This window comes from Elgaria multicarinata, chromosome 1 (assembly GCF_023053635.1).
Source record: "Elgaria multicarinata webbii isolate HBS135686 ecotype San Diego chromosome 1, rElgMul1.1.pri, whole genome shotgun sequence".
NCBI lineage: Eukaryota > Metazoa > Chordata > Lepidosauria > Squamata > Anguidae > Elgaria > Elgaria multicarinata.
The window spans coordinates 141,871,100-141,887,100 of NC_086171.1; the positions used below are offsets into that span (position 1 = coordinate 141,871,100).

Consider the following 16,001-nt stretch of genomic DNA (forward strand, 5'->3'; position numbering starts at 1 on the left):
GCTATTGGGCTTCCCTATGAATTAGCTGTGTACTTCTCTAAGAGAACTGCCAGGTCTTCCCCGTGCTGGGGCTCCTATGCCTTGATCACCTACAGAAATCAACAAGTGGAGCTTTTCGCATCACTGAAATCTTGAAGCTAGGAAAAGTTTAACTAGTGATCTCTACAGCTAATAGCCTGAGGACTCTGGCATGGAAAGAAGTTCACCAAAAGTTCTCAACACTAGATAGCAGGACCACATAAATTCGCTTAGACCATTTATTTCGCAAAACAATTATTTCTGGTAGAAACCTCTAGCATAGTGCACTTTGCTTGCTCAGCTTGCAGCAGGCAAGGACTGATCTATAGCTTATTGAGTGCTACTGAGGTAGGTTACTACTCAGAAAATCCAGCCTGGAAGAAAAGTATTTGTCTGAAATATGCTCATGGCCCTCCAGCCCTGTAATTCTACATTTCAATTGGTTGGGGATGGGGAGATGATGTTCACCTGAAAAGTGATGCCAATAGATAATGGCAGCTACTGTGACTATAGAGTCATGTCTATATTCATAGGTTTCCATAGATCGTATGTGAGATGAGAGCCCTAACGTTTGCCTAACCAGGAATATTGTGCCAGAGGACAATTGCCCAATCCCAACAGCAGTAAGGACGGGAACTGAGCATGGCCTCATCTACATGGACACACTATCAAATGTGATTTAGTTTAAAACTGCATTTTCATCCATTCGAATTTGCTCCTCCCATGGCACACACAGCCAGTTAAAGCGGCTTATACTTGAGAAAGAAAACAATTTCGCATGGCAAGCTGCTCGAAAAACTGCATTTGTTTGGGTACATGTGGGTGGAGCATCACAGCATCAATAAGACATTAAACTTACGCACAGGTCCACTGCCACGGATGAAGAAAGAATGTAAACAAAAGACATCAACACACTTCCTTCTTTAAAACGATTAAACATGTGGAGATCTGCTGCACCAGATCAGGGGAGATTAAAAACAAAAGGCAAAACAACTTCCAACTCTCCATGCCTCTCTCCCCTCCCATGCTGAGTATAGGCAACTGCTGCTGTTTTTATCTGGTTGAGCTTTTATATGGTTATAATATTTTATACTGTTGTTTTATACTTTGAATGTTTTTAATTTTTGTGAACCGCTCAGACAGCTCCAGCTATTGGCCGGTATAGAAATGCAATAAAGAAATATATAAAATAAAATAAATAAGACAGTGGCTCAATTCAGAAGACGCCTTAAACCACGGCTTTAACCATGGTGGTTAAGCCAGAAAACTGGGCTGTGTTCAGAAGACACCTTAAACCACAGCTTTAACCATAGTGGCTAAAGCAAAACACCTTATTCACCATGGTTTAAGGTGTCTTCTGAACACGGCCCGACATTCTGGCTTAACCACCGTGGTTAAAGCTGTGATTTTAGGTGTCTTCAGAATGGGGTCAATGTAATTTACTTCTGAGTAGATGTGTTTATCTGGGCTTTTTACAGCTAGTTGAGTTCATTAATCTTATATGACTATGTGTACCTGCATGGAAGTTATTTAAAAAATAAATAAATCCCAAAGCCCACATGCTAACTTTCTTGGGAGTACGGCTCATTTTGGAAAAAACAAAGCACAATCAGCGGAGAATGAAGTCAACTCCACTCCTCAGATCTGCCCTTTGCTGATGCAACCTTCCCCTAGCCACCACCACTGAAGCCAGTATCACAAGTTGAGGTCACACAGACTCCCAAACTGCCGGCACGATGGGAAAGTCCATCTCAAAATGATTGCAAAAATGTAGGTTTTACGGCATGAAAATCTGTGGTTGCTGCAGAGAGGGGGGAATGTCATGTGTCACGATGGTGTATGAGGCGCAGTACCACTGGAGTGAATCCCCTGTGTAGTCAATGGCTGATTCAGAAGCTCTGATGTGCATCTGACTTGCAGGAAACCCACAGTGGAAATGAGGCCTCTCTCTCTTTGGAAAAACAGATAGCACACACATTTCTGGGTGGAAATTGTTCCAGCAAGATAGGAAAGCATTTGATAAGAAATTGCCCAGCACCATGAGAAATATGTTATTATTATACAACACAATAGATCGAGAGATATTTGAATTTTGGTAACTGGTTTTATAATAATGTGTGTCCAGAACTCTGATTCATGAAACAAACGGAGAAAAAGTTAAAATTAAAAACAAAAAGCAACTTCATGCTGCACGTATCTTGAAAACTTTCTCAGGAAGAGTGGTGAAAGCAATTCCTCATTTATTTGTTCTAAGGGCAGATCATCTGGAATTGCAGTTGTCATAACTCATCTCAAGTGAAAACCCAGCCAGACAGGAGCACAATTAACATGACAACACATCAGTGGGGAAAACGAAGGAGGACAGCTTGTCACAAATCAATCAAAAGAACCTAAACAAAAATCTTCCAACAGCCTGGGATAGCATATTGTCTGCTATTAGCAATTCTGTCCAAGATTAGCAGCTGAAATCAGAAATATTTACGTTATCCACTGGGGGAGGACAATAAAGCATATCAACAAGTGCTATGAAACTGTGTGCAATGGGAGGGACGAATAAGATTAATGAGAGCAAGCCTGATTCCTATTCATGAAATAATAGGGCTGGCATGTATCTGGAAGATCATTTTGCCTTCTCATACTCAGGCAGGATGTTTCACATTCAAATGTGAAAAGAAAATGAAAAAAAGGAGAAGAAAAGAACGAGCTGCCAAATTTATCCCAAATTTGCACTAAGAAAAGCAGAACTGTGCAACCCATATTCTGTAGGAAATGATTAAAATGTCCAAATAGTTGCTTATTTGCATAACATTTATTTTGCTTCTTTTAGGCATGAGCAAGAGGAAGCCGCTAAGCAAGGGAAGTCCCATCCCATGACCATAGGAAGTCCTCTTCTTTCTTCTCTGTCTCCAGGCCCTGCCATGAGGCAGGGTTAATCCATTGCTTTAGGTGGCAGAGTGGGTGGAGTGATGAGATGTGCACTCCCCCACTAAGACCTGCTGTCCACTGCAGCAAGTGCCAGCCACAATGAGTGGGCAGCTGGACACTCCATAGCAACCACTTGCCTTCTGGGTGGGTGGGGAGTGAGATGCGGTAGCAATGGGGGGGCAGTGGTGGTAGGTGAGCTTGTACCAGTGCTGTCCCTCTCCCTCTCCTTTCTGAGACTTCATCAGCCAAGGCCATATATTTCCCTTCCACCTGCCTCATTGAACAGGTCTAGAAAACTTGTGGGTTGTTTTTTTTTTACACAAATACTGGGATCCTATGTTCTGAAGTTCTGCACTGTATATTGTTTATGAAGGACTGTTAGATAAAGACAGCCTTAGAAGTTTAATTATAAATGTGTTGCCTGCCAGAAGTACAAGGAGGAATAAGACTCATTAAGTATGTTACAAGGCTGTTCAAGGGCTTTTGTTATGAGGAAAACTCAAATGTATTTGTTTATCTAGCCTGACCTGGAAGAAAATAATCATTTGCACTATTAGGTCTATGCATGAAGACTAAACCTTTTATTCCATTAAAGTAGGAAAATACGCACTGTGTATTAAATCCCTCACTCTATTTGATCCCCTTTTGGATGCATCTCCATTATTTCAAACATGGGAAGGAACCAAGACTTAGGCAACACTTGAAGCTCCATCCCACGAGTGTTTTATTGCACACTCGTTACTAGGCACTCACAGAGTTTGCTCAAGTCCCTACATGACGTCGTCTGCCTCCAATGCGCCTTCCGGCCCTTCCGTGCGACAAAAAAAAAACCCTTATTAAGTCCGATGTTTTTTTAAACTCGGAATTGCTGCTCTCTCCTGCTGTGTGCAGGAGAAGCAGCACCATTAGAACAGCAGACTCAATGGGCCTCGTACTCGTTGGGCATTTCCTCTTTTGAAAAAAGGAAGTAACTGAGGAACGAAAACACAGGCGGAGAAGCGAAAGTAGGGAGCGTGTTAACCCCAGTGTGATGGAGCTTTAAGTCAGTGCTTTTCTGATCTCAACATGCAACACTACCAAACACCATCACTATACTATGTGCCCCATACCACTAGCAACCCAATTTAACTAAACACAAATTTTGACCAGAGTTTATGGGATTCAAAATTTCAGTTGGGAAAATGTAGAAACTCAAATTGTCAGGCAACTTAAAGGTCCACACCTCTTGCTATTCAAAACAAGACATAAAACATGATGCACATTCAAAATCTGAAGGGAAATTATTAAAATTGATCACAAGTTCAGTGAACTGTGTTATTAACCGAGAGCGTTCTCAACACTTTTGAGCAGTATTTTGCAACTTCCAGAATATTGCAAGCACCAATACAACATGCATACTTACTCTGTGTCTTCAGGATGGTGCTCGGTAGGTGGGCTGAAATTAGTGCTGGCAGTCATGCTCTCTAGCTGGCTTGCTATGGCACTGATGTTGGTGTCAGCTACAACCTACAAGTCAGTGTAAAATGAAATATATATATTATCTAGGATATGAACAAGCAGCAACTTCATCCTAATTAGAAAGGGGGCTTAAATGGATGGATGGATTGATGGATGGATGAAAAGGCAGAACCACCCAATACTGTAGTTGTGTTAAAGTTAAGTGGATATAGACGTTATTACTTCCCAGATAGAAATCTATTGGAAGTCCCAAATAACCTGCTCAGTTTTTCGAAGGAAGAGGAGAATAAATGACTCAACAGCATATTCCTGAGCATGTTTATTCAGGAGTAAATGTCCTGAGTGTCCATAGGATTGCAGCCCATATAAATGCATGGATTAACAATGTCCTCTCTCTTCTAGATGGACTGCCAGATGGAGGAATTCATCAAGCTCTTGAACCTACACCTTACCTAGTCCCTTGGAAATCAATGCAAGAATGTATTAAGTTTTCACACCTGCTATCGTTTAGCACAAAGATAAACAAACACAAATCTTTCTGTTTGTAATTCTTGCTACCAAGGAAAAGATATGATATTCTCCATTAATAGGAAGGCACAAATACACAAAGGCTAAATTCTAAAAATGTACAACAACATTTTTGGATCTTTAATATTTACCTTGAATTTAATCTGACCAGCTAATTCACATTATCTTGTGAAGAAATTCACTGTGCATCAATCAGTTTTTTCATGCTGCATCAGATACATTAGATTTCCACTTGAGAGACATTTAACAGTAGGAATAATTGAAGTTGTTTGAATCTAATTTTATATTTTAAAGCCAAACTTTTTGTTTTGTTTTGGAAGTTTTTCTTGGTCCAATATTTTATTGATGGTATCTGATTTTAGTACCTGCCTCACAAGTTCCAAAATGTTACCAGTGATTTAGTCTTCAAACATGTCCTTCCCAAGCTAAATCTTTCCCTTTTGATTTTCAGCTTTTTATTCATGATGTGAAACACCTTTGTTTCTACATGCTTGTACTATCTTCCAAAGTCAGGCAAGGGAACTACAAACCACTATATTAAAAATCAACATCTTTATCCAAAACTAAGAGCTCTTGCATTCTGCTTCCTAGCTTGGAGCTGAGCAGAAGCAGGGAAGAGCAGCTGGCCCAGCTCAAGTAGAAGCTAGAAAAGTAAGCCAGCTCCCAGAGAGCGAGCGAACAGGAAGAGCAAACAGGAGTTTGACAGGGGGAGTGTAGGGGAAGAGGAGACCAAGGTAAGGGGGAGAAGAGAAACCTCAAGGAAATCCAGGAGGCTGCCAATTCAAAGAAGCCATGTGCTTGCCATGTGCTCCTGAGTGCTGAGTGAAGGAGGAAAGGGGTGGGTGTGGAGAGTTGCTGCAGGACCTGAAGGGGGTGTGGCCTGATTGCTGATTGTACTTTGTACTCAGCAATCAGTGGCCTGATTGCTGTTGATTGTTGTTGGCCTCCCAGTGACCTCATTCTGCTTCCTGGCTTGGATCTGAGCAGAAGCAGGCAAGAGCAGCTGGCCCAGCTCAAGTAGAAGCCAGAAAAGTAAGCCAGTTCCCAGAGAGTGAGCAAACAGGAAGAGCAAAGAGTAGTTTGACAGGGGGAGTTCGGCAGGGGAGGTCTCTAAGAGAGAAAAAAAAAGAAAAGAAAAAAAGGGGAAAAACCCCAAAGAAAAACATAAAGAGAACCCCCCCACACACAAAACCACACAAAAAAACCTAACCAAAAAATCTTATTTTCCCTTAAGACATACTCATATAATTGTGTACCTTCAGAGAGGACAGGACAAAGCAAAGGCAATTCCACTAAAATCAGAAAGGAAAAAAACAAAGCAGAAATAGACAATATAGATGGAAAGGAGTCCCTAGAGGTGGTGACCTGCAAAGGGTGTGCAATGTTCGTGTTTCTGCCTGAGCTCAACATGGCGTATACCTGCAACAAGTGCAAGCTGGTGCCACTTTTGGAAGAAAAAGTGAGAGGACTTGAGCGGCGAGTGTCCACCCTCCAAAGAATAAGAGAAGACGAGGAGTTCTTAGACTGAACGGTGGAACTGCAACAGCAACAAGAAGCACATGAGATTGAAGAGCAACAGCCAGCTGAAGCAGAAGTGGAGTATGCTGAGGGGAGGAAAGCCAATGAAGAGGAAACTCTCTGGAAAAGAGTGACAGTTAGGAGCAGAAGAACTAGAAGGCATTCTGCACCGGTGGAACCATTAGAGTTAAGTAACCACTTTCAGCTTCTGGAGGATGAGACTGAAGGACAGTTTGCAGAGGAAGAAGTACAGGAGACACTGTGCAACAGTGAACAAGAGGCAGTAGGTAGGTCAACCAAGAAGAAGAGAAGAGTAGTCATTGTGGGAGACTCCCTGCTGTGTGGGATTGAAACCCAAGTATGTCGTGAAGACCCAAGGACTCGCCAGGTGTGCTGTCTTCCTGGAGCACAGATTAGAGATGTGACTGAAGGGTTACCGAAGCTCATAAAGCCCACGGACACATACCCCTTTCCTCTCATCCATGTGGGAACAAATGATGTCACCATGCAGAGCTACGAAGAAATCATTTCAGACTTTGAAGTTCTGGGAAGGAAACTGAAGAACTTTGGGGCCCAGGTAGTTTTCTCATCCATCCTCCCGGTTCTTGGAAGAGGATTAGAAAGGGAAAGAAAAATACTCCGGATGAACGACTGGCTTCGAAGGTGGTGCCGTCATGAGAGTTTTGGATTCTGGGACCACGGGCTACGCTACTTGGAACATGGACTGCTGGAAAGGGATGGGTTGCACCTCACAAGGGCTGGAAAGAATGTGTTTGGCCACAGCGTGAAGAAGTTGATCAGGAGGGCTTTAAACTGAATCTTACGGGGGCGGGAGACGTAAACTTCGAGGCAACAATGGATGAAGGCCAATGCACCACAGTACAGAGAACAGCTCCAATAGTGCCCCAAAATAGTGTCCGCAACAATGTAGGAACAAAGCCAGACTATAAAACACATGGTATTCGATGTCTATATACTAATGTCCAGAGCATGGGAAACAAACAGAATGAACTTGAACTCTTATTACATGAAGGCAAATACGACTTGATAGGTATAACTGAAACTTGGTGGGATGACTCCCATGACTGGAATATAGCAACTGAAGGATATAACTTGTTCAAAAAGAACAGAAGAAATAGAAAGGGAGGTGGAGTTGCACTATATGTTAAAAATACCTATCCCTGCACAGAAATACAGGCGGATCAGACTGGGAGCCCCGTCGAGAGCGTCTGGATTAAAATAAATGGGGCAAGGAATAAAAAGAACATGATAATCGGAGTCTACTACCGACCACCCAATCAATGAGAAGACGAGGACGAAACTTTTGAGAAACAAATTGCCAGTGTCTCAAGGAAGTGTGATGTAGTAGTGATGGGGGACTTCAATTACCCTGATATCTGTTGGGAGACCAATACTGCCAAAAGCGGCCCTTCCAAGAAATTCCTGACATGTGTGGGTGATAACTTTCTCCTACAGAAAGTGGAGGAAGGAACTAGAGGATCGGCAATCCTTGACTTGATATTGACCAACAGGGATGACTTAGTGGATAAAGTGGCAGTTACGGGAACTCTGGGGGAAAGTGACCACGTCATACTTGAATTCTTGATGATGAAGGAGACAAAAGTTGAGTGTAGCCATACACGTACTCTGGATTTTAGGAAAGCTGATTTTAATAAACTCAGAACTATAATAAGTAAGGTCCCGTGGCATTTGAGCCTAATGAGAAAAGGTGGGAGTATTTAAAAAAGGAAATTTTAAAGGCACAGTTACAAACAATTCCAACAAGGAGAAAAGATAGAAGACAACAAAGGAAACCAATGTGGCTCCACAAAAAGCTTAGAGATGACCTGAAAACAAAAAGGGATACATATAGGAAGTGGAAGGAAGGCCAGGCTGCAAAAGAAGAGTACAGACAGGTGGCACAGAAGTGCTGAAATGGCGTCAGGAAGGCTAAAGCTGAGAATGAGCTGAAGTTAGTGAGTGATGCTAAAAGAAATAAAAAGGCTTTCTTCAGATACGTGAGGTAAAAGACAGAGGAAAGAAATGGTGGTTCAACTGCTTAATGAGGATGGCAAATTGATAATAGATGACAAAGAAAAGGCTGAAGTGTTCAATTCCTACTTTGCCTCAGTCTTCTCCCAAAAGTGGGTCTATGACCCCCCTGGAGAAAGTGAAGCAGAAGTTGAGGGGGCAGGATTGCAATTTGAGATTGATAAACAAATGGTCAAAGAACACCTAATTTCCTTGAATGAGTTCAAATCTCCAGGGCCCGATGAACTGCATCCTAGAGTAATGAAGGAGCTAGCGGAAGAACCCTCAGAACCTTTGTCTATTATCTTTGCAAAATCATGGAAGACGGGTGAGGTGCCGGACGACTGGAGGAGGGCTAACGTTGTCCCTATCTTCAAAAAGGGCAAAAAGGAGGAACCTGGGAACTACAGACCAGTCTGTCTGACATCCATCCCTGGGAAAATTCTGGAGCAGATTATAAAGAAGTCAATCTGTAAACACCTTGAAATCAATGTGGTGATCACTAGAAGCCAACATGGATTTGTCAGGAACAAGTCCTGTCAGACTAATTTGATCTCATTTTTTGATCGGGTTACCTCCCTTGTGGACTGTGGGAATGCTGTGGATGTCATATATCTTGACTTCAGCAAAGCTTTTGACAAAGTGCCCCATGATATTCTGATTAACAAACTAGCTAAAAGTGGGCTAGATGGAACAACTATTAGATGGATTCACAGTTGGCTACAGAATCGAACTCAAAGAGTACTAATCAATGGAACCTTCTCAAACTGGGGAGAGGCAACGAGTGGGGTGCCACAGGGCTCAGTCCTGGGCCCAGTGCTCTTCAACATTTTTATTAATGATTTGGACGAGGAGGTGCGGGGAACGCTGATCAAATTTGCAGATGACACAAAATTGGGTGGGATAGCTAATACCCTGGAAGACAGAAACAAACTTCAAAGTGACCTTGATAGGCTGGAGTGCTGGGCTGAAAACAACAGAATGAAATTTAATAGGGATAAATGCCAAGTTCTACATTTAGAAAATAGAAACCAAAGGCACAGTTACAAGATGGGGGATACTTGGCTCAGCAATACTACAAACGAGAAGGATCTTGGAATTGTTGTAGATCGCAAGCTGAATATGAGCCAACAGTGCGATATGGCTGCAAGAAAGGCAAATGCTATTTTGGGCTGCATTAATAGAAGTATAGCTTCCAAATCACGTGAGGTACTGGTTCCTCTCTATTCGGCCCTGGTTAGGCCTCATCTAGAGTATTGCGTCCAGTTCTGGGCTCCACAATTCAAGAAGGACGCAGACAAGCTGGAGCGTGTTCAGAGGAGGGGCAACCAGGATGGTCAGGGGTCTGGAAACAAAGCCCTATGAAGAGAGACTGAAAGAACTGGGCATGTTTAGCCTGGAGAAGAGAAGATTGAGGGGAGACATGATAGCACTCTTCAAATACTTAAAAGGTTGTCACACAGAGGAGGGCCAGGATCTCTTCTCGATCTTCCCAGAGTGCAGGACACGGAATAACTGGCTCAAGTTAAAGGAAGCCAGATTCCAGCTGGACATCAGGAAAAACTTCCTGACTGTTAGAGCAGTACGACAATGGAATCAGTTGCCTGGTGAGGTTGTGGCCTCTCCCACACTAGAGGCCTTCAAGAGGCAGCTGGACAACCATCTGTCAGGGATGCTTTAGGGTGGATTCCTGCACTGAGCAGGGGGTTGGACTCGATGGCCTTGTAGGCCCCTTCCAACTCTGCTATTCTATGATTCTATGATCATTTTGTATTTTTATCTGAAAATGTGCAGAGAAAAGAACTAGTACAAATTTGGTTCTTTGTGAAAAATTTGGAGAAAATAAAATAATTGGTGATTTAGTTCATAAAATTCAAATAATTATTCTTTAAAATGATCTTATTTTAACTGACCACTTTCAGTACGAATTGCTACTGCTGTTGACCATACTTATACCAAAACCATTGCTCTGGGATACAGAAGAAAATAGAAATCCTGGCAAATTTAACTGGGTTATTTCAGAACCCTAGAAATAACTTTAAGGGCTTGGTAATGCTTGCCTCAAAGGAAAGGAGAGCATTACTGAAAATGTGTTCAAATTTTAGCTCTCTTGAGCTTGCTCCAGTAAGTTAGTGGTGATCACCATAAACAACTAGAGCCAGAATATAAATTTCAAATGAATTATAAAAACATGCAGACTCAGCAGTGAAATATGAGAGCACTGTTTAAATGGAAAAGGAGACACAGGCAATGGCTGACTGGAAAAATATGTGAAAGCGTATTTACAGAATCAATAGAAAATTAATCTAAGTGACCACACAGTACAATGGAAATGATATAAAATAACAATAACAATAGGCTGCCGTTAGCCTATCACGGGAAAATTACAGCTGTAAATGGGATATTTTACACCATTTGTAGCCATAAATGGATGAGATTTACATAAAAGTAAGTGCTTTATAGCCGCAAATGGTGTAAAAAAGGCAATTATGGTTGTACTTCCCTGCGATAGGCTAATGGCAGCTGCCTCTCTGTGAATTCCGGTGGCTGTTGCAGGCCTCCAGGGAAATCCGTGGGACCCCAAGTGGCCCAGATTTCCCTGTGGCGGACACCCACCCACCCCAACCAGGTGGTAGGGCATTCGCCCATCCCTTGCCAGCAATAGGATATATTACTAAGTCCAAATTACATTCACCTAAAACTTCCATCGCTGCAAACTAATGAAAGTTTACTACTTTCCCAACCATACAGTAGTTTAATGTAAGGAAGGGAAGACATATAGCTACCTATACCAAACAGAGGAAAGAGGCTCATGTGGACACATATAGAACTGAGAAAGATTGACCCAGGTGGGGATTGAGAAAAAGTTTTTAAAAGTAAAAGAGTGAAGTTTTCAAGGCTTATCGGGGTACCAGGGTATATGCAATGCTCATTACGGTCACCCAGAATGGCTGAATATAGGGAGCACTGCACTTTGTATTATCTTCCATACTGGTCCATTGTCTTTGCCCAGCTTTCAGCTTTAACAGCATTTCTACTGTTCTGTCTCTCATTCCATATCTAAGCAAATGTCTGCTCTCAAGAGACATAGGACTGTTTTGTGAATCAACCTATGAACCAGACTTTTCTCTGGACCAAAGCTTTTCTGCATTCCATTCCATAGCTACTCGAGGTCTCTGTCCCAGTGAACCCCACAACATAGGACGAGTGGTGGAATTTCAATCTGTCAAATTCTCCAGCTCGGATTAAAAACTGACCTGGAGAAGACTTCCTAATCTACTCCCGGTTTGAGGACCTTACTCTGAGGAAAATGACACTTCAGGGAAATAGCTTACCCCTCTAGGAGACCCTCTTAGCCCAAAGTTCCTCTGCAAGGGTGGTCTTTTGTCCCCTAGTCTTCAAAGCAGCCTCTAGTAGAGCAACACAGATGTTTATCCATTGCTCTGAAGAGCAGCCCCCAGGAAAATTTGGATTGGTTCATCAATTATCTGAGCTGTTTGCTGATTTGGGGGTAATAGGCTGGCTCATTTCTGAGCCGATCGATGTGAGCCAGGCAAAGCGCATCCATCTCTAATGTGTCTTCCCACTCAACTTGCTCAACTATTAAATAAGAGCTCTTTGCCCATTTACTCTGGGTGAAGAGCCTATGACATGAGTTGGATTGCTTAGGAAAGAATCAGAAACCCAATGCTGGGTTTCAAGATTGATCTCCTAACCGCTCAATGTGTTAATTCAAAATAAATGGCATGGTCTAGATTTCAGAATCACAGTGTTTGCAATGTGCTTGTTCCAGCACAAATATCGTACATTACTCATAAGGCAGAATGCAAAGAATACTGTGATTTTCAAGTGGGACAGAAAATCTGTAAAACAGCCCTTGTTCCCTGTTGTTGTTTTTTAATAACAAAACCTGGCAGGAGAGCATATCAATATTCACCAATCTGTGTTTGGCAGTAAGAACACATCAAAGTTCAATAACCTTGCAAAAAGCTTATCCTTATCTCATTATTACACCTGCAGACAGCAGATTAAATTAAACAGCAACATCCAAACAGCCGGGAGGGATGAAATGTTCCCCTGGGATCCTAATCTCCCATTTGCAAACTGCATTAACAAACTCTTTTGCCATCTTGCCCAGGACATATCGACAATAAGCCTTTCCACACCAGTGGATACAATTATCTGACCTTTCATAGCCAGTTACCATGAGGTAGTTTAACTGATAATAGAATTAGTTAATGATGTGTCACTCATGAGTATCAGATTGATAGAATGAGTTCATTTCTATTGTGTGAATTCATGACTGGGCAAGTATACTTACTTAAAATGAAATAAAAGTTATTCTCTCTACATCATGTCCATATTATTTGCTGATGTATTTGGATATTGATACAGGGGTATAAATAAGTTGTAAACTGACACTCTCACCAATATTTAAAATAAAGAATATATTCAATGCAAAATTTAAAAGTGGATTATGAACATTCTAATAGCAATTAAAGTATGTGAGAATAAAATCCATTTACTTTTTTTTGGTGAACCAATATGGTTCTTAAATAAGAATCATATTGCTGGGCAGTGTGTGTGTGTGTGTGTGTGTGTGTGTGTGAAAGAAATAGCCTTTTAAATGGAAATATTCTACAAACTGCTTCTCTGGAAGCGTTAATCTAACAGAGCATGTACTGAGCAAGCATCTGTACCTTGCATATAGGGATTTACAGTTGGATTATGTAAATACTGTTCTGTTTCACAGATTGTTAGGGGCCTATCAATCTGTTGTCCACTCATCGCCAAAATCGGATTTTTCTTTTTCTTTTTCTTAAAAAAATTGAATGTCTGAATGAGGGCAAATTTGCACTTGCAAAATTGCACAAATCCCCCCAAAATGCACTTTTTCACACTTTAGCCTATGATGGAAATATGCATTTTTGGATTCCAGTCTGCTGTGGAATCCACCAGTCTGACTCATAAATATCTGAAGTCATTTGGTTCTGTTGTGGATTTCTCTGACATCCCTACTTGCATGCCAGCAGAATTTGGTTTCCTGCCATTCTTGGAAAGCAATCCTATGTCCCTACATTTTTAGACTAAAATCCACAAAATGTACATAAACATTTGTGCTGCAGACTCATAAGTGCTGAGACTCCAGCACACAGGTTCTGAGTCACCATGTCCAGTAGATAACATCTCTGTGGAAAGCATTTTCTTCTATCTCTATCGAAACGACTATTCTAAATATAGGAAAAAGAAATGTTTGAGTGGGGTTTGCAACAAAATGTTGCAGTGTACCCTCCCTCCCCCAAAGGGTGCCCTGCTCAGGGTTCCAGCAAGCCATTCCCTACAAGCCGAACATTCTCCCCTCCTTACACCACATTTTTCTTTTCCAAGTGTTACTGTACATTTCATGGCTACTGAGCATCTTCATACTTCATTGCGTTGGGTGTTTTTTTTTTGTGGTGGGGGGAAGTTGCCCTCTTAGGTTTCTTTTAAAATAAAACAGTTATTTCTATAGATCTCCAAGGATGCAGATACTTTCCTCTTGTTTCTCAGTGGTCCCATTTTGCTACCCTCATGATGGTATTCACAATTGATACTTGACTATACACTCTGATAGCAGATTTCATTCAGACAGTTTACGGTTCATTGCTGTGCAAAGTCATTCATGCATTAGAGGTAAACTAGGGGCATTTGAAGGACGTTTACGAAATTCTCTTCATTCAAATTTCCTCCTGAATTTGCGGTTTTGAATTATCTTTTTGTGGAGCATCACCAAGGCATTAGTCATCCGCAATTCTACTGTTTATTATTTCCAGTGAGGGCTGGTGGCTCCGATGTCAGCAGGGCAGTGGATTCTCTCCGGGTTTCAGTCAGGACCAGACAGAACTCTAAAGGAGTGAAGCACTTTTGATAGCTCCTTTAGAGTTCTGACTGAAACCTGGAGCAGATTCATCACCCAATTGACATCAAAGCCACCAGCCTCCACTGATTATTTCAGTTCAATTATATTCTGGGCTTTGTTCAAATTGTTATGTATTTGCATTTACTGCACTTTCCGTACACACACACACGCGCACGCCCCCAGGGTTATTGCTGAGCACAAGCACACACATGCATTGATTTAATCACAGAGAAGAAAGCAATCTTTATGTGATCTTGCAATTGAATCAACATTGCGTTTCATGTGGTATTTTAATAAATGCGCGTATGCACTCATTTGCACTCACAGAGCATAGTCCTATAACTGCTTTTAGACAGAGAAATGTGGGTTGAGAGAATGTAAGTTAGCTTTTCCCTCCCCTCTTCTAGATGCACTGTGACACGTTCATAGAATTTCTTCATCATGTGCTCAGATTCAGATACATCAACCCACCACAGAGCCTTGTAAAGTGGGTTCGGTACCATCATATATATAAAATCTAAGTATACAGTGAAAATCAGGATCAAGATCTGTGACAACCCAACTGTACAAGTACTTCACCTCCTTATCAGAGGAGCTAAGCAATGGGGCGGCGGCGGGGGGGAACCTACCAGCAACAACAAGCCCTAAACTTACAGTCACCTAACTAGTATTTTGCCTGCTAAAACCAGGATTCATATGGAAGAGCCTTTTTCCAGGCAAGGAAAATTTGGAAGGCTGTCTTATGGCAATTCTGGTGAGACTGAGACTAATTTTTTATGTGTTGTTCTATTGTAGTTTCTATAAAGGATCTAGGGAATAACTGTTGCATCTCCTGTTTAGTGTTATTTCCTGGACGTTCTGATGGATTTCTGCTTGCCTTTGGTTGGATGGCTCTAAGGCCAAGGTAAAATTAACAGTTGCTATGTTTGTGAGTTTTTGCTATTAACACCTGATCTCTAATGGTGGCAAACTTAGCTGTACTCACACTCTAAAATTTTATTTATTTATTTATTGTATTTCTATACCACCCAATAGCCGAAACTCTCTGGACGGGTCACAAAAATCAAAACCATAAAGTACAATTTAAAGTCTAAAACTTAAAGCACAATGTAAAAACACAATATAAAAGTACAAATACACCTTTCGGTTTTGTTTTTTGTATTGTGGATAATTGATCAATACACAATGATGGTGGTGATGATGATTTATATGGCATGCCAGATATTGGCTTTTATTTTTCAGCTGGTTGCAGCCTAAAGATATCAACAGTTGAGTATATTAGGTACATTCCAGTATTATGTTAAGTACTTTTAAATCTCACTGATTTTTAATAGAGGAGAGTTAAGCACACACCTACCTCTCCCCTACTGAAATGAGTGGGACTTATTGTATTAATTAATTTTTCATCCTACGCTTCTTCCAAAAAGCTCAGAGCAATGTGCATGATCATTACAATACTGCAGGCAGGTCAAGGTGTATCATGCTCATTCTTTTCAGGCAAGCGGTTAGCATTTCCTTTAGGTCAGCTAATAAAACAAATGCCTTGCAAGTTACAGACAAAAAGGGAGACCACCTTACTCAGTAACACACCTTCCCTTTCGTCCTCCCAAATTAAATGATAGAT

At 41.5% G+C, this 16,001-nt stretch overlaps 1 protein-coding gene across 1 annotated transcript in view; it reads right to left on the bottom strand.

Annotated features, from left to right (window-relative positions):
- The window catches only part of PATJ (PATJ crumbs cell polarity complex component), a 187,062-nt gene that overhangs the window by 4,310 nt on the left and 166,751 nt on the right, over nucleotides 1-16,001 (bottom strand). Inside the window, exon 42 of the mRNA XM_063138122.1 lies at nucleotides 4,346-4,449. Within this exon, the coding sequence (XP_062994192.1) occupies nucleotides 4,346-4,449 (104 nt within the window). The remainder of the gene's footprint in view (nucleotides 1-4,345; nucleotides 4,450-16,001) is intronic.